The sequence below is a fragment of the Micromys minutus genome (assembly GCF_963924665.1).
Source record: "Micromys minutus genome assembly, chromosome: 29".
NCBI lineage: Eukaryota > Metazoa > Chordata > Mammalia > Rodentia > Muridae > Micromys > Micromys minutus.
The window spans coordinates 24,263,005-24,286,280 of record NC_137964.1 but is presented as its reverse complement, the minus strand read 5'-3'; the positions used below and the strand labels follow the sequence as shown (position 1 = coordinate 24,286,280).

The 23,276-nt window shown below is 43.6% G+C and overlaps 2 protein-coding genes across 2 annotated transcripts in view; one reads left to right on the top strand and one right to left on the bottom strand.

The window, feature by feature from the left end:
• The window catches only part of MPHOSPH9 (M-phase phosphoprotein 9), a 62,181-nt gene that overhangs the window by 12,998 nt on the left and 25,907 nt on the right, over positions 1 to 23,276 (bottom strand). The window contains exons 9-15 of the mRNA XM_080941448.1: positions 22,624 to 23,078; positions 21,540 to 21,695; positions 17,358 to 17,445; positions 16,037 to 16,252; positions 11,438 to 11,485; positions 10,523 to 10,587; positions 8,713 to 8,814 (exon numbers count right to left, since the gene is read on the bottom strand). Coding sequence (XP_080797574.1) covers positions 8,713 to 8,814; positions 10,523 to 10,587; positions 11,438 to 11,485; positions 16,037 to 16,252; positions 17,358 to 17,445; positions 21,540 to 21,695; positions 22,624 to 23,078 — 1,130 coding nt within the window. The remainder of the gene's footprint in view (positions 1 to 8,712; positions 8,815 to 10,522; positions 10,588 to 11,437; positions 11,486 to 16,036; positions 16,253 to 17,357; positions 17,446 to 21,539; positions 21,696 to 22,623; positions 23,079 to 23,276) is intronic.
• Positions 9,704 to 10,462, top strand: LOC308439244 (large ribosomal subunit protein eL27-like; the record flags this gene model as incomplete). Its single annotated transcript, XM_080940993.1, has 2 exons — positions 9,704 to 10,115; positions 10,458 to 10,462. The coding sequence occupies 2 exons, from the start codon at positions 9,704 to 9,706 to the stop codon at positions 10,460 to 10,462; spliced, it is 417 nt and encodes a 138-aa protein (XP_080797119.1).

Genomic DNA, 23,276 nt, shown 5'->3' with positions numbered 1-23,276 from the left:
TTAAAAACTTAGTTTGTCAAGGTTTACATCTAGTCAACCCCTACCCTACACTAGACTTTGAACCAGTGCAGGGTGTGGTAGCCCATGCCTTAAAACTCTAGCATTCAGGATGCAGAGGACATGGATCTCTGAGTGCCAGGCCAGACTGATCTACTTAGACAGGTAGGAACTCGAGCAGTCACCTGGAGGCAGGAAACAAAGCAGAGATCATGGATGGGTGCTGCTTACTTACTGGCTTGCTCTCCAGGCTCCAGTACAGCCAGCCTTCCTCTATACTATGCCCCTGCACAGGGGTGGCATTGCCCACAGTAGGCTGGGTTCTCTCACATGAAATTAGAAAATGCCCCACACACTTGTAGAGAGGCCGATCTGATAGAGGTATTTTTCAGTTGAGGTTTCCTCTTCCCAGATGACTCCAGTTTGCATCAAGTTGACAAAATTAACCAGCACAAATCTATCTTATCCCCAGGCCTGCTGTCACCACCACGCTAGGCAACTTCCAGAGCTATTCTTGACCTCTAGACCAAGTGACTCGGTCTACAAAGTCATCTACCTCCAAGGGTAGACCATCATAATCAGAGGTCACAGCTCTAAGTAAACGAAACAACCCAATTCCTCTCCCACCTATGTTCCTACTGCTGCCAACTGCCATCCCAGCAAGCCCAGGTCTCAGCTCACTAATCAATCCCGGCTTCTCCAGTTCCTCTGTCCCCTCTGAAATGCACAGCCACCACCTCAACTATGCACAACCCTGACTCCAACTCTCACTGTCTGACCCCAAATAAAACCTGTAGCTTGACTGACAACGGTGGCCTTATTTCCTGCCCATCCCCTATGGCTGGGCTTTGCTGAACAGCCACCTGCCTGGGACTACTTCAGCAGCTCCATCCTGGACACTCCTCCCCTGATCAGCAAGCTCTTCACTGTGGCCTTCAATCGGGAGAGAACCTCAGGTCCAACTTCAAAGAGGAAGCAAACCCTAAGAGAACGCCGTCTTCCTCTCTGCTCATATCATACTTCACCTGCTACCTTAGATTTCACTTCAACCCCAGGCCACTCTTGTCCTTTCAGAAAAGATCTCCCAGTGAACCTGGAGCTGCCCCTGGGCCTTGTCCACTGCTTCACAGGCTCTCTGCCACTAAGCACAGAGCAGAGCCCTTTTCCCTCGATTTTTAAATTAAGAAACATTTCAAACATTCTTAGAAAATTACAGAGAATACTACAACAAGCGCCCACCTACCTACTCTCAGTCTTAACAGATGCTTAGATCTTAGCCATATTTGTTTTTAATTGTGAGACATAACATTGTATACATATGTATAGCTGCGTTTGTTAAACAAGGGCATGCTATCCACACCCTTTAATGCTTCTCCTCCACAGTATGTTCATGGTTTATTCATGCTGGCATGCAGGGCTGTCAATCACTTCTCTGGTCTGACTGCACTCTGCTGATTTTTGTCTCCTGGCAGATGCTGTTTCAACAATGCTGCAATTAACGTGTGGGAGAATTAACCTAAAGCAAATGTCTAAAACCGTAAGTATGAAACTTGAGCGGTATCCATCACCTTCAGTTCTCTGGCTACTGCCAAACAGTCCTTAGACAGGCGCCATCAATCTGCAGGTGGCCATTGGTATGTGTGAGTTCCTTTCTTCACCTTTGCCAAACTTTGGAACAAATTAAGTCTGGCCTATCTGATGACAAAAACGGTGCATGCTATTATTTTAACTGGCATTTTCCTGATTTCTTGGGGAAATGAGCCTCTTTTCACTGCTATTAGCTATTTAAATTTCTTCCTCTGTGCAACTTCACATCTCTTTTTCCTTTTTCTGTGGAGGAAACTGTCTCCTTCTTACTGAGTTATGATAGATCTTTTGTATTCTAAATATTCATCCTTTATTTCTACTGTCATTAGAACAAATCACACACACACACACACACACACACATACACACACACAAACACACACACAAACACACACACACACACACACACACACACACGCCTTTGAGATGGCTCAGTAGGTAAGAGTGTTTGCCATCAACCTGAGACTTGAGTTTGATCCTGGAAATGATTTGGTAGAAAGAGAACTGACTCCTGAATGCTGTCTTCTGGCTTCTGTACATAAGCAGCGGCAAGTACATATTGATGCACAGTTTCAAAATGTCTGCATTTCTTTTAAAGGTTTCGAGCACGTGCACACACATGGGCAATGCTCAGTGCACTGATACTGGGCATAAGGTCTTCACTTTGTTCCACGCCCCTTAGATTTTCACTACAAACAATGAACACTCTGCTGAGTGTCTTCAGTCCCACAGGTCCCTGCTCATAGCAGACGAGGTTCTCAGCTGCTGCTCAGCATTCCTGTTCAGTTTTAAGACGTTGATTGCGTTTGTAAGATTAGAACTATTGTACATGCTCAAGTTGGTGGTAATTATTTCCTACTGAAGGTCAGGAAGGTGTAGCTCACTGGGAACACTGTTTGTCTAGCATTTTCCAGGCCCTGGGTCCTATCACCAGCGCTTTAACGAATTTGTTGTAATACTTACAGATGACTTCATAAATCATATAAGAACTGGTTATGGCTAACCTGGAAGCACAGCAGCTTGACTTGGTATAGACTTAAAAGAACACGTGGTCATCTTATAATGTGAGTGGACACAAAGACCTTAGGAACTATCCCAGATAAATTGTTCCTTGATTTTCTTTTTTAGAAATCTACTCTGTCTATACATGTCTGTGTGTATTTATTGGGAGGGGTATGCACATGTCATGGAGCACTTTGCCTGCATGTATGACTGGTGCACATGCATGACTGGTGTTCCTGGAAGCAAGAAATGGTGTCAGATCCTCTAGAACTGTAGTTACTGATAGTTGTGAGCCATCATGTAGGTGTTGGAATCGAACCCAGGTCCTCTGGAACAGCAAGCAGCCAGTGCTCTAACTGCTGAGTCATCTCTCCAGCCCCACACCTAGCATTTTCATAAGTTCTGGAGCTCGAACTCAGACTCTGGAGCTTGTAAAGCAAGAGCATTTCCAACTTAGCCACACGGGCCCCAGCTCTGCCAAAACCACTAAAAGCTCCTCAGTTCTACACATTATAAAAAATTATGGTGTTTGGGCCTAAAGGCTGCAACCTGCCAAGCCTTTCCCATCACACACGGCCACACTGAATAAATACATCCCAACATATGCATTTCCAGGTGCTAGACATGTAGGCTGTCTTCAGCACTCTCCACACTCCTGAGTCAAAGCAGTCTCCAGCTTGTAGATCCAACAGGCTGTTTCAGTCCTTACTGCCCGATGTCTCAGCAACATTCAGTGACTATGACGGCTTCAGTTCTCCCCTCACTTGAGCGGCTGTGCCGCCTGGCTCCTTTGCCAAACTCCTCTGCCCAACAAGAAAGCAGGGCTCCTGAGAGCTCTGTCTTGCGCCCACTCCTACTGACACTCAAAATTCCTATCAAGCCTGCAAGCACCATTCGGGAATAACTTGCTCCAACACTAATTCCAGGCTGTAAGTTCTGAACTCCAAGCCTACATTTGCAACTGCCTACTTGATTTCTGCTTCAAGTCCATGTAAATCACAAACAAAAATCATCACAATGGTCTGATTTCTTTATATGTTATGACCTGTCTCTCTTTTGTCTCATCAGCCAATACACAACCATGTTCTGTGAGTTTCACCTCCAGAATGGTCCAAATTATTTTTTCTTATAATTATAAGAAATTCATATTACATTTATTTATTTTGTGTGTGCACAGACATGCTGTGGTGTGTGTAGAAGTCAGAGGACAACTTTTGGAAGTTGATTCTCTTCTTCAGCCATGTATGAGGTCATAAGATCTGGTGGCAAGCACCTCTGTACACTGAGCTGCATCCCTGTCCCTCAACCATCATTCTTAGAGATTCCAGATACCCAGAAACTTCTCTCCTAGCACCAAAATGGCTTAATTCATCTCTTTCTCGTGGCAGAAATTTTATATATACAAAAATCAAGTGGCATTGTTTTATTTTACAAAAATCTTCAGGGGCCAGGGAGATGAGTCAGTGGATAAGGCACTTACCCCAAAAGACTAATGACTCGGTTTCATCCCTCAAATCCATATACTGAAGGAAGTAAAGGATTCTGGGAAATTATCCTCTAACTTCCATATATATCATGGCAAATGAACACCACACACATGCACACACACACACACACACACAATCTTCAAAATCTATGCCAGGTATAATGGCGTACACCTTTAATCCTGGCACTCAGGCTAAACGGTCAGGAGGATAAGGCAACCTAGGCTACATTGCAAGTTCTAGGTCGGCCAGGGCTACACAGACAGACCCTGTCTCAAAACAACTTAAAATAAAATTAAGAGAATTCTCAATGGACTTGTAGATTGTCCTGAAGCCCAAGAAGGGCTTCCCAGTCACTACTCAAGAGGTGACATCATCTGAACCTTCCCATTTTAATTAGTAAAAAAAAAAGAAAAGCCAGTGTGACTGGGTGGGATAAGAGAGGTGAAGAAAAGGCAGAGGTCTCAGAGATCAGAGGACGGAGGGTAGTGATCATGGCAACATGGAGCTTCCCAAGGACCAGCTGGACCCAGGTGGGATTCATTGGTGTCAAAAAGCTATGAACATTAAGGATTTTACAGGTCTAATACGTCACACAGAAGGGCAGTTTGTATCTTTGTCTATTTGGTGCAATCTTGTTGTGTAGAGGATTTGTGGATTGAGAGTTGAATATATAAACCTGAGAGAAAAGCAATCGGTTGTAGAGTTGTGTTTGTGTTGAGTTTTGGAGTAAATAAACACCTGGGTTAGAGGTGAAAGACAGACAGAGGAAGACCACCAAGGGAAGGGAGTTGTGTGGTCAGGGTTGGGCTGTGGGGGCTTGGATGGGGAGGGGGCTTGGGGGGAGATTTGGGCCAAGCAATGGACATGTGCAAGGCTCCATATCAGGGCCTACAATAACTTAGGAAGCCAGCTATGATTAATCCACAATGTCACCCAGAGCTACATGACTTCCTGCTGTGCTGTCCCAGCCACATATCATGGTATAAATGTAATGCCCCCCTCGGGCCCATGTGTTTCAACATCTGGTCCTGAGATACAGGTACTACTTGGGAAGGTTATGGAACCTTAGGGCAATGGGGCCTAGCCGCTGGGAACGGTCACAGGCTTTTGCAGGTCATACATATGATCACTCTGCCTCCTGCTCATAACAATATGAATAAGCAGCACCCTCGAAGCCCTGGCACACATGCATGCCAACCCACAAAAGACTCTTGAATCCCAAACTTTATGCCTCTTCTTTTGCTTGTTCTCAAAAATTCATCTTTACCTTCAGTTCTTTCTGTCTGCTTTGAGTTGTTTTCTGTTTGAGACAAGATCTTACATAGCCCAGGCTTGGAATGGACCAGGCTGTGTAGCCAAGGATGGCCTTGACTGACCTTCCAGCATCTATCTCCCAAGAGCTGGAACTGCAAACATATACACTGCTACATCTGCCTAAATGTTCTTTCTTAAGATCCATTGGCTTCTTTTTATTGTGAGAGTAGGCACGCATGTGTGTCATGGTTCATGTGTGGAAACCAGAGGTCAGGAACCAACTCTCAGGAACTGGTCCTTCCTTCCACCATGTGGGCTCAAGCTTCGGTGTTCACACTCTGTGGCAACTGTCTTTAGCTGCTGAGATACAGCACAGCCCTAATTTTTCTTTACTTTAAAAAAAGATTTTTAGTACACTTTTTAAATCATAGGTATATGTGTGTTTGTGAGTGGAAGCTTGTGTATACGAGTGCAGTTCCCAAAGTTCAGAAGAGGGTGTCATATCCCCCTGAGGTGGAGTTACAAGTGACTGTTTGCTGCCAACGTGGATGCTGAGCACTCTGGCTCTCTGGAGTAGGGGAGCCTTTACTGCTATGTCCTTTCTCCAGTTCCTAACTTTTCTTTTAAATACAAGAACCCATCATATTCTATTATGATAACTCGACAAAGATGCAGAAAGTGTTTTGACAATGACAGCTTAGGAAGGTTAGAAACCACTTCATTTTTCTGACAGACACCACTATGAAGTAACGAACTACTTATTAATATACTTTATACCAAAATAATAATTAAGAACCAAATTCTAGCAGTTAAGGCCTTCTCCTGTAGACGTGTCACCCAGGATGACTGCAGGTGCCAGGGCAGGGCACTCCTGCAGTCTCAGTATTTGGGGGCAGAGGGGAAAGGACCACTGCAAGCTTGAGGCCAGCCTGAGCTACAGACTGAGTGCTGGGCCAACCAGAGCTACATAATAAAGACGGTCTCAAAAGCAAAAACTAAACCAAAGATTACAGTAAGACAACTCTAGAGAACTAAAGCAGAAAACCACAACTTACTCCAGATTCATCCCCAAAGGCCTTTCAATTAACAAAAGCTAAAATGTCAGTTTATTTCTGGGTCTTTAGTTTGATTCCATTGATCAACCTGTCTGTCTCTGTACCAACACCATGACGTTTTTAGCACTATTGCTCTGTAGTACAGCTTGAGGTCAGGATGGTAATTCCTCTAGAAGTTCTTTTATTGGTCTAAATTATTTTGGATTTCATGGATTTTTTTGTTTTTCCATATGAAGTTGAGAAATATCCTCTCAAGGTCTGTAAAAAATTATGTTGGGATGTTGATGGGGATTGTATTGAATCTGTAGATTGCTTTTGGTAAAATGGCCATTTTCATTGTTAATCCTACCTATCCATGAGCATGGGAGATCTTCAAGGACTTGAGGTTTTTGTCACATAGATCGTTCACTTGCTTGGTTAGAGTGATACCAAGATACTTATATTATTTGTTGTAGCCATTTTGAAGGCTGTTGTTTCCCTAGTTTCCTTCTCTGCCTGTTTGTCATTTGTCTTTGAGTTCATTTTCTATGCAGCCACTTTGCTGAAGGTGTTTATCAGCTGTAAGAGTTCTCTGGTAGAATTTTTTACAAAGAGGCCAAAACCATACAATGGAAAAAGAAAGCATCTTCAACAAACGGTGCTGGTCTAACTGGATGTCTGCAGAAAAATGCAAATAGATCCATATCTATCACCCTGCACAAAACTCAAGTCTAAGTGGATCAAGAACCTCAACATAAAACTAGATACACTGAATCTCAAAGAAGAGAAAGTGGGAAATAGCCTTTAACACATTGGTACAGGAGATAATTTCCCAACAGATTGTTAATGGTTCAGGCTCTAAGATCAATAATATATGGAGGAGGGGGGCTGAAGAGATGGCTCAGGGGTTGGGAGCACTGACTGCTCTTCCAGAAGTCCTTAGTTCAATTCTCAGCGACCACATGGTGGCTCACAACCACCTATAATTGAATCTGATGCCCTCTTCTGGTGTTTCTGAAGACAGCCACAGTGTATTCATACATAAAATAAATAAATAAATATTTTTTAAAAATTGATATAGGGAACATCATGGAACTGAAAAGCTTCTGTAAGGCAAAAGACACTGTCAATAGGACAAAACAGCAACCTACAGATTGGGAAAAAATCTTTACTAGCCCTACAGTTGACAGAAAGCTAATATTCAAAAATATATAAAGAGTTTAAGAATTCAACAAACCAAATAACCCAATTTAAAAATGGGGTACAGAGCCAACCAGTAATTGGGCCAATCTGAAACCCATCCCATGGGCAAGCACCAATCTCTGACACTATTAATATTGTTACATTTGCAGACTGGAGCCTAGCTTAGCTGTCCTCTGAGAGGCTTCACCCAGCAGCTGACTGAAATAGACGCAGATACCCACAACTAAATGTTGGACTGAGTTTGAGAGACTGTTTCCTTTCTTTTCAAAGATCCAGAGTACAGGACAATGTCGGACTACACCCATCAGAAAGATGATGGAGTTCAGGTTGTGGGAGGACATTACATAGGTCAACAAACTAGCAAAGTAGTCCAGTTCATAGAAAGGAATTCGCTGTTCACATTGGTGTTTGTTACTGTTGTGTTTTAGAGACAGGTATTTCTATGTAGCCCCAGCTTACTATGTAGACCAGGGTAGCCTCACACTCACAGAGATCCATGCTTCTGCCTCTAAATGCGGAGATTAAAGGTGTGTCCCACCATGCCTGGCTGTAAGCCACATTGAATAGAGATGGGGGAGGGGGTGAACTAATGCCACAACTGTCCACATTATCCTCAGAGTAAAAGGACAAAGACAACAAAAAGATTCTAGAATGAAAAACCAAGCAGGAAAATGATGGCAAATATGAAGAAGAAACACTTGAAAAACATGATCTCATATATGACTCTCATTAAAAATTGCTTAGGGATGGAGAGGTGGCTCAGAGCTCACTGTTCTTGCAATGGCCCCAAGTTTGGCTCCTAGCACCCATGTTTCGTGGCTCGAAGCTACCAGTAACACCAGCTCCAGGAACCCCACACCCACTTCTGTATTTTTTTGAAAGTTGCTTACATGAAAATGACAGAGTAAAAAAAGTAGGAGCTATGCTTATGGTCACATGGAGAGTGGTGGAGACAGCATCAGGAACACAACGCTTGCCCTAGGCTCTCGCCACCTGCTTTTCTTATCCTTACAGCTGCTTCTTCATAGGGATGTAGATGATGTCCAGTGACTGTGACTTTAATGTACATCTAAGACTACAGATAATTCACCGTGGCTTTCTGATTAATAGCAGGCCCCACTGCAGGGACACTGAGTGGAGTCACTTACTTGGCCCGGGATGGCCTCGAGGGAGCTTTATTGCCATGACGAAGACTCAGCATACTCTCGTGCTCTGCCTGCTTCACCTGAGCTTCAAGCTTTGAGATCATCCTAGGTCAAAAGCAGTTAGACAAATGAAGCACATCGACACAGACTACAAGTGCGGCTCAACGGCCGCATGTTACTTAACCCTCCTCTGCAGGGAGGCAGTGAAAGCCTGCTGCTTGGAAATCTTCTTCATAGTAAAATGGCTCCATTAAACTTGGAAAAGTTAAAAAAAAAAAAAGAAAACAAGAAAAAAGAAAAAACAGGAACAATCAGGGCAACAAATACACTGGGCTCTGCAGACATAATAAAAAGTAAAATATTCTCAACAACTTTCAGTTCAGAGAGGAGGCAGCAATTCATCCTATTTATAGCATGTTCATAATAAAAGCTCTCTTCAATTTTCTCACTAGAAGATAACCACCCCAGTCTGTTTCCACTTAGCACAGCCTTCCTTTCCTTCTTTCTTTAAATTTATTTCAAATAGTGTGTGTGTGTGTGTGTGTGTTCAGGCATGTGTGTGTGTGTGTGTGTTTATATGGAAGTCAGAGGCCAAGTGACTCTCAGGAGTCAGTTCTCTCCTGCCACCTTGTGGGATATGGGGGAGTCATCAGCTCGCTGCCCCTCTTTTCCATTCTTTAGTACTGGGCCAGCAGGATGGCCTAGGGACATGGCTGAGGGACATGATATCTGGAGGACATGACTGAGGGAATGCCCGCAAGCTTGGAAAGCAACGGCTCTAGCATAACAGACACATTCTCCAGTGTGGGAAGGAGTGAATGGATCAGAGAAGTGACAAATCAGCTCTTTTCTGTATACACCTTTCAGATTAAAGTGACTCTCTAACCTTGGGGTTTGATTTGACCCAAACAAAATTATAAAAGGTATACTTAAAGGTCAATTTAAATATTCCTTTTTTAAAGAATTAATTTTAAGCCGGCTGCTTGCTGTCGAAATGGGCAAGTTCATGAAACCCAGGAAGGTGTTGCTGGTCCTGGCTGGACGCTACTCAGGACGTAAAGCCGTCATCGTGAAGAACATTGATGATGATACATCAGACGGTCCTTACAGCCATGCCCTGGTGGCTGGAATTGACCATTATCCCCGAAAAGTGACAGCTGCCATGGGCAAGAAGAAAATCGCCAAGCGATCCAAGATCAAGTCCTCTGTGAAAGTTTATAACTACAACCACTTCATGCCCACAAGGTACTCTGTGGACATCCCCTTGGACAAAACTGTTGTCAACAAGGATGTGTTCAGAGACCCAGTATTGAAGTGCAAGGCCAGGTGGGAGGCCAGGGTCAAGTTTGAGGAGCGATACAAGACAGGGAAGAACAAATGGTTTTTCCAGAAGCTTCGATTTAGATGTATTTTTGTTTTCATCATTAAAAATTTTTTAAAAGAATTAATTTTAATAGTATGTACATGTACACGTTATTCAGGAAGTTGCAATTCACCTCCCATGATGCTGGGAACTGAACCTTCATATTCTGGAAGAGTAAGTAGTGTGTGTTCTTAACCACTGAGCCACCTCCCCAGCCCTAATTTACGTATTTCTAATCATTCCCATATTGGATCATTTATGATCAGACTTATTATGCTGAGAGAAACAAAGCAAAATGTCTGGAGAAATGCAGACTCAACCACCAATATATTCTAATCGCTTAAAAATCTCTAAGGTAAAACATAATACATTTGCATGTCCAAAGATTAGGATAAAAACTAGATCTCAAATGGGACAATTAGCAGTGCATTTTATTAGTAGGACACCTACCTTTTCAAGTCGGAAATCTGAGTGTGGGCATCAAGCAATTTGTTCTCAGTTGTGTTTAATGTATCCTAAGGGGAGCAAGAATTTACATAACTGAAGATAAGCATGCAGATAGAACTTTTTACTCCAAAGCCTAATATAAAGCAAATGTGAGGCCACACAGCCAGCTCTTAACTGCAGTGGAACTCAGCCAGGATGACATGAGCTGTGGAACCAATCTGGGCAACTCAAGGGGGAAGTGACAGCGTAAACTGGTCTATCCCAGGGACTCTAACAGATGCACCCCTGCCTGCCTAACTAGAAGCAGGCTCACAGTAAGAGGGATCTACTTTAGGTCCAAGGCTTAGCAGAACTGTACAAGGAAAACCTTCAATGATGTACAGGCACAATGAACTCAGTCTTAGCTGTAGGTACAGGGGTCCACTAACCTTATAAATCCATAATTTCCTACTGCATTCAGTAGACTGGCTGGAAACATCACTTCCAGCATTACTATGGGCACTCACCAAGACCAGATATGCAACTCCAAACAGCTTCAGTTAAGAATGCAGATACAATGTACAGGTTTTTACTTCCCTATAAAAACTACTGCTTTGAGCATTCTGATTTTACACTTACAGGGAGAAGATGGTCATCTGAGTATATGCAATAAACTCTTCTGCCCAGTTTCTTTTCAACCCGCATCAAATGCAACGGCCATTCAATGGCATTTGGCAAATTAACAGACCTCACAAATATATCAGTCAGGTAGGGCAGACATTTGAAAATAAAGATATCAGCACAGGAAGGGCAAACACTATAAACACTGTTTCAAACACCTATAGATAGAGAATGGGAAGAAGGACCAGGTCTTTTGCTTCTCAAGCCAGTACCTATGGAAGCCCTGTGTAAAACCCAGATCAGAGCCTTTGCCCTTACCTTTACTCGCCCATGCTCTTTGCCGAGGGACTCATACTCTCCTAAGAGCTGCAAAGAGAAGAGAGAATTGAACACAGAACTAGACAGGTAACAAAGGAACAGCACTCTTCAAACTGCCACGGTCATAAGGAAAGGCCAACAGAGAAGCAATGGTTCTGGAAAAGGGGATGGGACGATTCCTGATAGAATGTTTGAAAGCCTTTTAACTCTGAAACAATTTTAAAAGCAGAACAAAACAGCAGCAATACAAGCCCTTAACATAATAGTAAAATGTATTTGTAAAGTCTTTTAAATTTTTATTTGATTTTCCTACATCTATTTTAGAGAATAAAAATGCAATACCAAAACGCCCAGTATTATTTAAAAATACATACGGTGGTACAGCCCTGTCATCCCAGCATTAGGAGGCTGAAGGAGAAGGACGGCAAATTTGAGGCCAGTCAGACCTTACACAGTGGGCGCCCCAGAAAGGCCCAAGATGAGGACAGAACACACGGCTATAGCAGAAGGTACGGGAATGGTTTATAAATAACAGAAACTTATCTAAAAAAACAGGGGAATTCCAGGCCCTGCCACATCCCATGCCACTAGGTGACTGCCCAAACCAGCTGCCATTCAGGGCTACCAGGCACAAGTGAGAACACATATAAGACATACGATGGAAAAGAGGGCGTAGGTTAAGACTCCTGCCTGAGAGCCTTGCTGCCTTTTTCTGCCTGACACTGGATCATGGGTGCTAGGCCTGGCAGTGTCAGAGAAGTCTCTACAAAGACCAATATGCCCAATAGAACAGACCTACAGGAACTAAGACAGCTCTGCAACCCTCGTCCTCATCCATACATCCATTCTAAGGATGCTGCCCACCAGTAAGCCACTCTGCCCAGAGCTACAAAGCTACCCCCTTTCTCTCTCTCTCTTTGTAAAGATTTATTTTATGTATATGAATACACTGTAGCTGTCTTCAGACACACCAGAAAAGGGCATCAGATCTCATTATAGATGGTGTGAGCCACCATGTGGTTGCTGGGAATTGAATTCAGGACCTCTGGAAGAGCAGTCAGTGCTCTTAACTGCTGAGCCATCTCTCCAGCCCCCTTTTCTCTTTTTAATGTGTGGGAGGGGGGTACAGAGAGGGAGAGGAGAAAGGGGTCGAGGGGGAGAGGGAAAGAGAAAAATGTGTATGGATATCTGAAGGGGCTAGAAGAGGGCACGGTGGAGCTGGAGTGACAGGGAATTCTAAGAGGCACTTCAGTGATTAAGAGCACGTGCTGCCCCTCAGAGGACCCAAGGTCTATTCCCAGCAAAGCTACTTCCTAGTAAGCTTTGAAAAAGTCAATCTTAACAGATAATGCACTTTTCTATATAGAAAAGGCCTGAACATTAAAACATAAGAAGGGAATGAGAGGAACAGAAGGCAGGGCTGAAAATAAAAGCACATTTAAAAAAATGATGGATGTGGGTGGGGTGGGAAGTCATTAGAATAGAACAGAGTATTTAGGGGAGTCACTGCCTAAAGAGGGATTTTTTTAAACAACACCTAGGCCTAGAGAAATAGCTCAGTGGGTAAGAGCACTGCTTGTTCTTCCAGAGGACCCAGGTTAAATTCTCAGCACACTAGGATGGCTCATGACTCCTCCAGTTCCAGGAGATATAGCACCCTCTTCTGGCCTCTGAAGGTACTGCATGCACGTGATGCACATACTTACATTCAGATAAAACACTTCAGTACACAGGAAAAAAATATACAGTCTACTAAAACTCTGGAATGGATGTATATACACCTTTTATTGCACTCAGAGGCAAGCATATATATTCATACGTTTGAGGCTAGTCTGGTCTATACAGTGAGTTCCAGAACAGTGAGGGACTATATAATAGAGTCTCTATCTTTTAAAAACAAGCGAACAAAACACAAAGTTAAAATAAGAAAAAGAGGTTTAAAAGTTAAAGAATCAATATGAAATCCAACATCTGTCTAATAAGAACTCTAAAAAGAACAGAAACAAAATCCAATTGAGAAAACAGAAAACTCCCAGAGTGAACACTGGGGAAAGCCCCACAAAACAAGGATCACAGAACCACACTGCATCACTTCAGGTGGGGCAAGACCCCAACATGTCCAGAGAGGAACCACAGCAGAGACAAAGACCAGCTGCCCACAGCAGAGGTGGGAGGTAGAAGTCACAGGCCATCAAATGGATTAGAGCAACTGCAGCCTGTCCACAGGTGATGTGAGGACCTCACTACCAGTCCAGCTTCCATTCAGACTCGGGAAAGCAGGTCTGTGTAATTCCATGACAGTAACGTCTAAGACCACAGGAAGAAGCAGGTCCTTGGATGGGAGCAAGATGTCAAGACAAAACGATTTCAGATCACCTAAGTATCATAACTTAAGAATCCAGATATTAAATTTTAAGAGAGTCAGCAGGGTAGCAGGTGAGGGCCCTTGCCTAGACAACAAAATGAGTTTGAGTCCCAAGACCCACAAGTTGTCCTCTAACCTCTACATATCATGATATGTGCATGTGTGTAGACACACACATACAAAAACGAACAAACATACAAGTGAAATAAATGTAAAAGAAACTTTATGAAAAAACAGACAACCTGGAACCAAATCCAGTATCAATGTTTTATGAATCCAATTTTAAGTAAATTAAATCAACATAAAAAATTGAAACCTGAGAACTAGAAAGACGGCTCCATAGCTAAGAACACTGGCTGCCCTTCCAGACGATCAGGGTCAGTCCCCTGCACCACTTAGCTTACAACCACCTAACAGCAGTTCCACGGAATCTGACACTCTCTTCTGGCCTTTGTCTATACCAAGCAAGCACACAGAACATGTATATGAAGGCAAAACACTCATACACACAAAACAGAAATAAATAACTCTTTAAAAACCAGCTCATGAAGTAGAAGCTTTTGATGTGCAAGCCTGAGCTCAGTCCTTGTAGGCCACCGTGGAAGAATCAGCTTCTGAAAGTTGTCCTCTGACCTCCACACACATGTGCCCACACTCATGCATCATACATACACATACATAATCAGGTTTTTTAAAGTAAGAAATCAAACTAAGCTAGATAGTGCATGCCTTTAATCTCAGCACTCTAGAGGCAGAGGCAAGCAAATCTTAAGTTCTAGAGTAGTCAGGACTACACAGAGAAACCCTGTCTTGAAAAGAGAAAAAGAAAAAGAAAAAAAAAAAGAAAAAAGAAATCAAACTGGCTCTAAAGGATCACAGATAGACCTATATTGGGAGTATAGCTTGTATAATGTCCTCTACTCTATCCACAACACCCAGGACAAGGAAAAAGAAATAAACAATTATGATACACCACAGACAGTACACACACACATACACACACACACACACACACACACACCAGCAACAAGGATATCATTAGGGTCTGTACTGACTGGTTTTGTGTCAACATGACAGACAGAGAAAGGAGCCTCAGTTGAGGAAATGCCTCCATGAGATCCAGCTGTAAAACATTTTCTCAACTAGTGATCAAGGGGGGAGGGTCCAGCCCATTGTGGGGGGTACCATCACTGAGCTGGTAGACCTGGGTTCTATAAGAAAGCAGCCTGAGCAAGCCATGGGAAGCAAGCCAGTAAGCAACATCCCTCCATGGCCTCTGCATCAACTCCTGCTTCCTGACCTGCTTGAGGTTCAGTCCTGACTTCCTCTGGTGATGAACAGCAATGTGGAAGTGTAAGCTGAACAAACCCTTTCCTCCCCAACTTACTTCTTGGTCATGATGTTTTGTGCAGGAATGGAAACCCTGACTAAGACAGGGTCTTAGACTCTATGTGTGCAATGGGATGGGGTAGGAGGGGACTGGTAACACATAAAAACAACAGTAACAAACAGTCAGGCGTGGAAGTGAACATCTGTAAGTACAGCACTCAAGAGATGGAGGCAAGGGAATCATGAGTTCAAGGCCAGTCTGGGCTACATGGTACAACCCTCTCTCACAAAGAACTCTACTCTAAATCTGACTTACATCATTTTACCCTGCCAGACACAGATGTTATGACAGCTCGAAAGTTGACTCACTAGAAACCAAAGAGTGAGGGAGCTCAGCCAGCCTTCTACAGCTAACTTCCTGCTGCAGAACTACTGTGATGGCTTCCATAAAGAGAGGATCTGGAGCTATGAGCAGTTACTTTAGAGTCTAAGGCTTAGAGCAAAACGTGCCTAGGAAAGTCACCACCACTCCAGAGCATACTTAGCGCATTACTTTGGAGTGGCTATGCTTTGAATGGGAAATGGTCCCCACAGGCTTCCGCTGGAGCACTCGGTTCCCAAGCTACTGGCACTTTTTGGGAAGGTTGTGGAGACTTCCCAGAGGAAGTGAGCACCAAGGCCTGGGCCCTGAGGTTTTATGGCCTGGGTAGACTCCCTGCTCACTATTTCCTAAGTGTGACTGTCATGTGACCACATAGCTTCCTGCTCCTGCCACCACACTCTCCCTGCCTGTAGCCATGGTTTCCCCTTCCTGAGCTGTAAGCCAAAATCAACCCTTTCTCCCTTAAGCTGTTTCTGTCTGAAGTCAGACAGCATAGTGTTGAGCTCCTGGGTTGACTACTTACATCTTGAAACATTTTGTTTTCTTGCCTCAGCCTTGCTTCTTTATCATCTGAGAGCTTGTAAGCATTCTCAAAGGCTTCTTCCAGATCCTGCAGCCGACACTTTAGCCGAGTGATGGTGTTATCTTTCTCTTTATTGCTTGTTCTCATTTCTTCAATCCGTTCCTGCAAAATCTTGGAGGCACTGCTGGCTGCACTGAAGCGTTCTCTCAAGTCCTTCTATACAGGAAAGATAGAGAAACCACTCTCAGTGAGAAAGGTGCCTTGTTCTTAGCTAAAAATTATGTGCATTAGAGCAAAACATACAGATGGAAATAACTAACATTCTGTTATGTCCCGGGACAGAGTCCAGAAAGAACCACTCTGATGAAACGGAACAATGCCATAAAATTAACCAAAGGTGGGCGCAGAAACAACTAAACAGGGATACAATGATTCCAGGGCCTGCATAGACAGGACTGTTTGTGGATCACCCCAGTGAAGAAAAAAATAACCACAAACATCAGAGGAATTATGAAACTGTCCTAGAATATGATGCTCCAGACTAGTATGTTGTGGAATGGGGGTTTTTAAACTATACTCTATGAAAATACAAAATTAAAAATGCGGATCACATGTTAGCATTCATTCAATGGTTATGTCTGGAATACTATATAGGTACCAGGGCACAGGATGTCAAATGTAAGGCTGGGTCCAATACCTAGTGCCTCAATCCCACTGGTTTGAAAGGCTGAGTTGCAAAGACTGCTTAAGCCCACGAGTCCAAGACCACTCTAAGCTAGAACACAGCAAGACGCCATCTCTAAACAAAACAACAGAAAGTAAGATTAACAAGAGACACTAATCCCTAACTTTGTGGTGGAGTTTACCACTTAGACAGAGCCAACTAGAACAAAGCAACAAAGGGCTGAAGTGAGCAACAAAGGGCTGAAGTGACTCAGTTTCTAGACAGTGGCCTCGCTTAGCAAGGACCTGAATTCTACCCAGAAGGGAACTAGGCATTAAAGCAGAGACAATGTATAGAACAAAACTGGCTTTTTTTTTTTTTTTAAACCAAAACTTTGCTTATAAAGCATGGTGCCTCACACCTTTGACTCCAGCACTTGGGAGGCAGAGGCAGGTGGATCTCTGAGTTCAAGGCTAGCCTGATCTACAAAGTGAGTTCCAGGGTTACACAGAGAAACCCTGTCTCCCTAAATAAATAAATAAACAAGCAAACAAAACAAAACAAACAACAAACCCAACATCTACACTCCAAGTTACACTGTGATCCGCACATTTTAAACACCATGTACTAGAGCCAGCCCCTCAAACAAGCACGTACCACTTCTATTTCTAGCAAATTGTTCTTCTTTTCAAGCGTTCGCACTCGACTAGTAGCTTCATTCAATGCACTATCCAGCTGGCCACATCTAGAAAAAAATTTAGAATCAGTTAGAAAACAAAATAATTTCACTTACGAGCATTAAACAAACCTAAGAAGCTTCCCAATAAGTAGAATGAAGCTCCCAAGTATTAGCCAACACCCAAGACACCACTTTCGTACAAGCTCATCCCGGATAGTCCAGTTTCTAAAGATAAAAGGGTAAAGCAATGATCAGAATGATCCTTAGGATATATCAAGTTTAGAACACAGCACGAGACCTTGAGTTCCGTTATCAGTACCAGAGGGGGAAAAAAGGTGAGAACGGTAAGATGTGAAGAGATACTGAAATATTCCCAGCAGTAAAATGAAAGGTGGAGGGAACTGTGTCCTTCAGCAGAAACCCAAACATGGCATTTGTGATGATCAAGATTACTAGGCCCAAAGTAGAGGAAATTCTAATGCCATGGCCCAGTCTTGAGGATGTGTTGAGCAAAGTAAGTCTGTCCCTGTATGTTAGCAATAAAGCACATACCAAACCTCTGTAGGAGCCTGGCTCTTCCATTCCCAGGAACACAGACACAGACACAGACACACAGACACACACACATACACACACACACACACACACACACACACACACACACACGAAGAAATGGTAAATACCGGGACTTCACTTGCAGACTGTGCAAGTTCATGGGGAACACAGAGGTGACCGGGGCCAGGGAGGGAATGACCAGTGAGCTCAGGGCTTCAGTTCTTTACTGATGTTTGTTTTTCACTTTTCTTTTTCCAACATTTATATATTTACACTGTGGGGAGGGAGGCTGCTGGGGACTGAACTTGGTACCTCACACATGCTATACATGCACTGTACCGACTGAGGTACATCTCCAGAATAGAATTTCAGGGTTTTTTTTTTTTTTCATTTATTTATTCTATGGGAGTGAGGGTGCATACATGCTGCTGCTGCTGCTGTGTGTGTGTGTGTGTGTGTGTGTGTGTGTGTGTGTGTACATGTGTATGTGTACACACACCAGCGCATGCATGCAAACAACTGCAGGAATCTCTTCTTCTTTCCTTCCACCTTGTAATTTTCAGGGATCAAACCCAGACTGCCAGGCCTGGCATCTGGTACTCCCACCCAGAGTTTGCTTTGCAAGTCAAAAACGAACTGAATGGTACTTGAAGGCTACACAACAATGTGAATAGATCTCAGCCACCAAACTGCACACTTAAAACAGGGAATTCATTATACATAATTTGATATTTAAATTTTATATTTTTAAAATAGAGAACACTGTACAGAATGGCTTGATGTTAGTATAAAATCTCTGCCTGGACATACAAGTGTGCATTACAGTCTCTGGAAGGGTATAAAGAGCTGGGCCGTTGGGAGTCAGGGCACAGCATCCTTCCTGAGCTATTTCAAACTCAACATTAATGCACTGCTCTTTTTGTGGAACGTATAATGTGTGAAGAAGTTGGAGGAATCAGCTGTCATCTGCAGGACTGCCACACACCTCTGAGAAAGTCTCTCTTTGCCTGGAAGTCACCAATTAGTCTAGAGTGGCAGGTCAGTGAGCCCTGGGTTCCTTTTGTCCCCACCTCCATGGCACCAGAATTACTAACTTCTTTCTTACATTCCAATCCTCACACTCACATTCACTTGGCCAACTGAACCATCTCCACAGCCCTGAAGTATGAATCGTTTTGGAAAATTGCATTTTTATTATTATCTTTTTCCAGACAACGTTTTACTTCATGAGTTTGTCAACCCCTCATTGGTTCACTAGTCGCAGGATGAGAAAGGACTCAGCCACCCACAGTAATGTTATTAATAGGGACGTGGATCAGTTTCACAAAGAAGCCAATGAATCCCATAGCAAATCCTATCGCTGTGGCCACGGCGATCATCTGGAATCCTTTTCTATCGGGTTTGGCACTTCTTTTAACCAGCTGAATTGAGTTCTTTACAAACTGCCGACTTAGCTCAACAACTGCATCACCTGATCCCTGTTTGTAGGATGGCAGTTTGAGAGGGCAGAGACAACACTACTTTATTTTCTAATTAATCCTTGGAGAGTTTATCTCACATGTATAGGTATTTTTCTGTGTGAATGTCTGCATGCCATAAGGTACTACTGTCTGGGAGGGCACGGGATCTCCTGAGACTGGAATTATAGACAGTTATCAGCTGCTACAAGAGTGCTGGAGGTTGGACCAGGGTTGTCTGAAAAAGCAGCCAATGCTCTTAACTACTGAGTCATTTCTAGACCCAAGATTTATTTTATCTTTAACAAGTATGTGTGTGTGTGTGTGTCTGTGTGTGTCTGTGTGTGTGTCTGTGTGTGTGTGTGTGTGTGTGTCTGCCTGTCATTGGAAGCCAGACGCAGTAGATCCCCAGGAAGTAGGGTTATAGGCAGTAGTGTGCTGCCTGACATGGGTGCTAGGAATGAACTTAGATCCTTCTGGAAGAGAAATATATGCTTTTAACTGCTGAGCCCCAGCCCCTATGACCTTTATAAAGAAGAATTCCTTTGCAAAACAAAATTCAGCTACCATCTGACTTGTGTTTAATGATCAAACCATGAGGAATGGGTTAACACTGACTACATGCCAGGTCTATGTTTAACACTTTAAATTCAGCTTCACAATCTTTCTTCCACGTTTGTGGGGTGTGTGTGTGTGTGTGTTGGGTGGGAAAGGGTGCAGGTATGCAGAGTCCAGAAGAGGGTACCAAATTAAAATGGGGATATTCTTGCTGAGGTTGTTTTCAGGCTAAATTAGAATTTGATCTCCTTGATAGAAAATCCCACGGAAAACTACCCAACTCTATTCTAGGAATAAAGGTCAGCACGTCCTAGCTAACTTATCGTCTCTGTTAAAACTGCTTGCTGTGTGCCTCCTCCTCCAGCTAACCACTTATCTTAGCTTCTGTTAAAACTGCTTACTCTGCAGCTGCCTGGAGGAGAAGCCTGGAGGAGGTCTCTGCCCTTAAAACCCCATTGTTCCAGACACACAAGGCCAGGGAGGCCCATGAACACTTGAATGTTGTCCCAACCAGCTCGAATAAAGACTTTCAACTGGCTACACACTGTCTGAGTGATCGTGTCCAGTGAGCTCCCCATAACATCAACCCCTGAAGCTCAAGTTAAAGGCACTTGGCGCCTCCTGACACTGGTGCGAAGACCTGAACTCGAGTCTTCGGGAAGAGCAGTACACATTCTTTTTTGGTTTGGTTTGGTTTTTGTTCTTTGCAGGAAGTAGCTCTCTGTGTAGTTCTGACTGTCCTAGAACTCACTCTGCCGATCAGGCTGGCCTCAAACTCAGAGATCCATCTGTCTCCAGAGGGGTGGGTGGGATTAAAGGTGTAGACTACCACATCCAGTTGCAGTACGCATCCTTAACCACTGAGCCGACTCTCTGAGCCCTCAAGCACCCACATTAACAAACACAAGAACTAATAACTATTTATTATATTGCCTAGTGGTGAATTATTCACTAAGTATTTGTGGTCCCCCACATCCCCGTAGACTCTCACTACTCACCTAACCCTCCACCTGTTTACACTGAATCCTAAGCAATGGACTCACCTGGTTTCTAACACTAAACAGTGCTCTAAGGAGTAAAGCACATACAAGAATGAGCAGAGCAGTCCCAAACTTCTTATTTTGTGTACATGTCTGTGTGTGCATGTGTAGTGTGTGTAGAGGTCAGAGGACAACTTAAAGCTAGTCCTCTCCCTCCACCATGTGAGTCCCATGGATCAAGTTCAGGTCACCAGATTGGTGGGAAGTGTGTTCCCTGTTTAGCCATCTTGCAGGCCCACATTCCAGGCTTTCCCAGAACTCCACAGTATTAAATACTCCACATATGATATACCTCTCCATTTGTTAGCTCCGTGTACATCATAGATTTACCCATATTAAAGGCATGGCTTTGTGTCAGTTATTAGAGAGAATGAGGTAAGTTCAAATCTTTAAGAATAATCACTCATGTCTCTAGATATGACCTGGTCTACATGGCTTTGTTTTAAATTTTCAGAGGCAAAGTGTAGACTTTTCAAGCATCTTCCAATCATGATATTCTATACAGAAGAAATCTGCCCAGGCTGGAGAAACAGCTCCATGGGAGTCTCACCTGTCCACAAGAACTTCGTTTTTCTTCCTCCACTCTTCAACAGCAGAAACGTCTTTGGCCTCCAGTTTCTGCTTCAGACTACTTATCTCTGACTCATAATAAGCTCGAAGATCCGCTACGTGTCGTGCATGCTTTTCCTTGAGGTTCTGCCTGATCCTGTTGGTAAGAAGGAAAGACACTCTTAGGACAGGGCATCCTCTACCCCTTGAGACAAGCAAGGGCACAGCCTCATGATTCAAGCCATGTGTTTCAGAGTCAAACTGAAAGAGGTGGACCTGTGGCAGTTAATCTTCACTGTCAACTTGACAGAAATCACTTAGGAGACACAGAGGTGTGTCGGGTGTTTCCAGAGAGGTTTCACTGACCCACCATGAGTGGGGGAAGGGGGAGCACCAATCCCAGACTAAATAAAAAGGGCAAAAAGTTAAAAAGCATGCTGAGCACCAGTATCATCTCTCTGCACTTCCTGATGGCAGGCATCCTATGAGCAGTTCTTAGGCCCACCACCCAGCCACCATGCCTTCTCCCCATGATGGACTGCATCCCCCCAAACTGTGAGCCAAAATAAACCCTTCCTCCTTTAGATGCTATAGCCGGGTATTTGGTCACAGTGATGAGAAAAGTAGCTGACACACGCACACCACAGTCATTCTCAGCCAGAGTACAGCCTGTTGCTCCATTCACCTCAGAAAGCAGATGCCCCGTGTGCTCTAGACACAGAAGCCTTCTGATTAGCTCCCACTTTCTAGATGCCTTTGTCAACACCGTTGTTTTTTATTTTGAGACAAGGTCTATCTGTGCAGTCCTGGCTGGCCTGAAACTCAATATATAGACCAGGCCGGCCAGGAACTCACAGAAATTCACATGCATCTGCCCCCCCAAGTGCTGAAATTACAGACATGTGCCACTATGCCCAGCCTTATCTTTCACTTCAATAAAGCTGCCAATAGTTAAAAAAAAAAAGACACATTACTTATATTTCATTAAGATTTTTATATTGCTGTGGTCCAATAGAAATCACTTTCATCATTCAACCAGACATCATAAGTCTAATACGTTATAAGCCAGTCACTGAAATACATACTTAGACAACATCACAGGATCTTCCAGGGAAGCCAATGAAATGCATTCTGGGACACTGTTGGCTGTACCTGGAAGCTGGGACTGACTGACTGAGGCCACTGTGACAGTGTTTTCTTCATCTACAGTTTTGACTGAGATATCGTTGCTAGTGATGGTGTAGCGTGAAGGGATCGTGGAACTGGTCCTACTTTCACTGTGGAATGCATGGTTTTTCCAAGTGTCCACAGGTGATGCTTTCGCAGTTGAAGGATATTTGGGGAACCCAGATACCTGAGAAGCATTATGACTTGCTTGTGAAAATGAGTCAATGTCAGAGTGACTAGATAGGCTTGGTTCCAGAACAGAGTCTGGTGAAAAGGATATTCTGTCATCAAGAGTATTCAAAAAGCCATGGGGATGAATGCCGGCAACCTGCTCCTTTGGCTTCATGTGTATGGCTGGATCAAGAGTCAGGACCTAGAAGGAAGATTAAGAAGCATCAGGCTGTGGCCTTGGAGCTCAGGCAGACTCGTGCTGACTGTCAGGAAAGTGGTAGCTCTCCATGTCAGCTGAGGCTGAAGGACTTGGAAGACCATCCTGGGAACACTAAGTAAATGAATGAGGATGGAAGCAGAGGTGAGGTCCCTCGCAAGTAGAATAGGATAGTGATGGTCA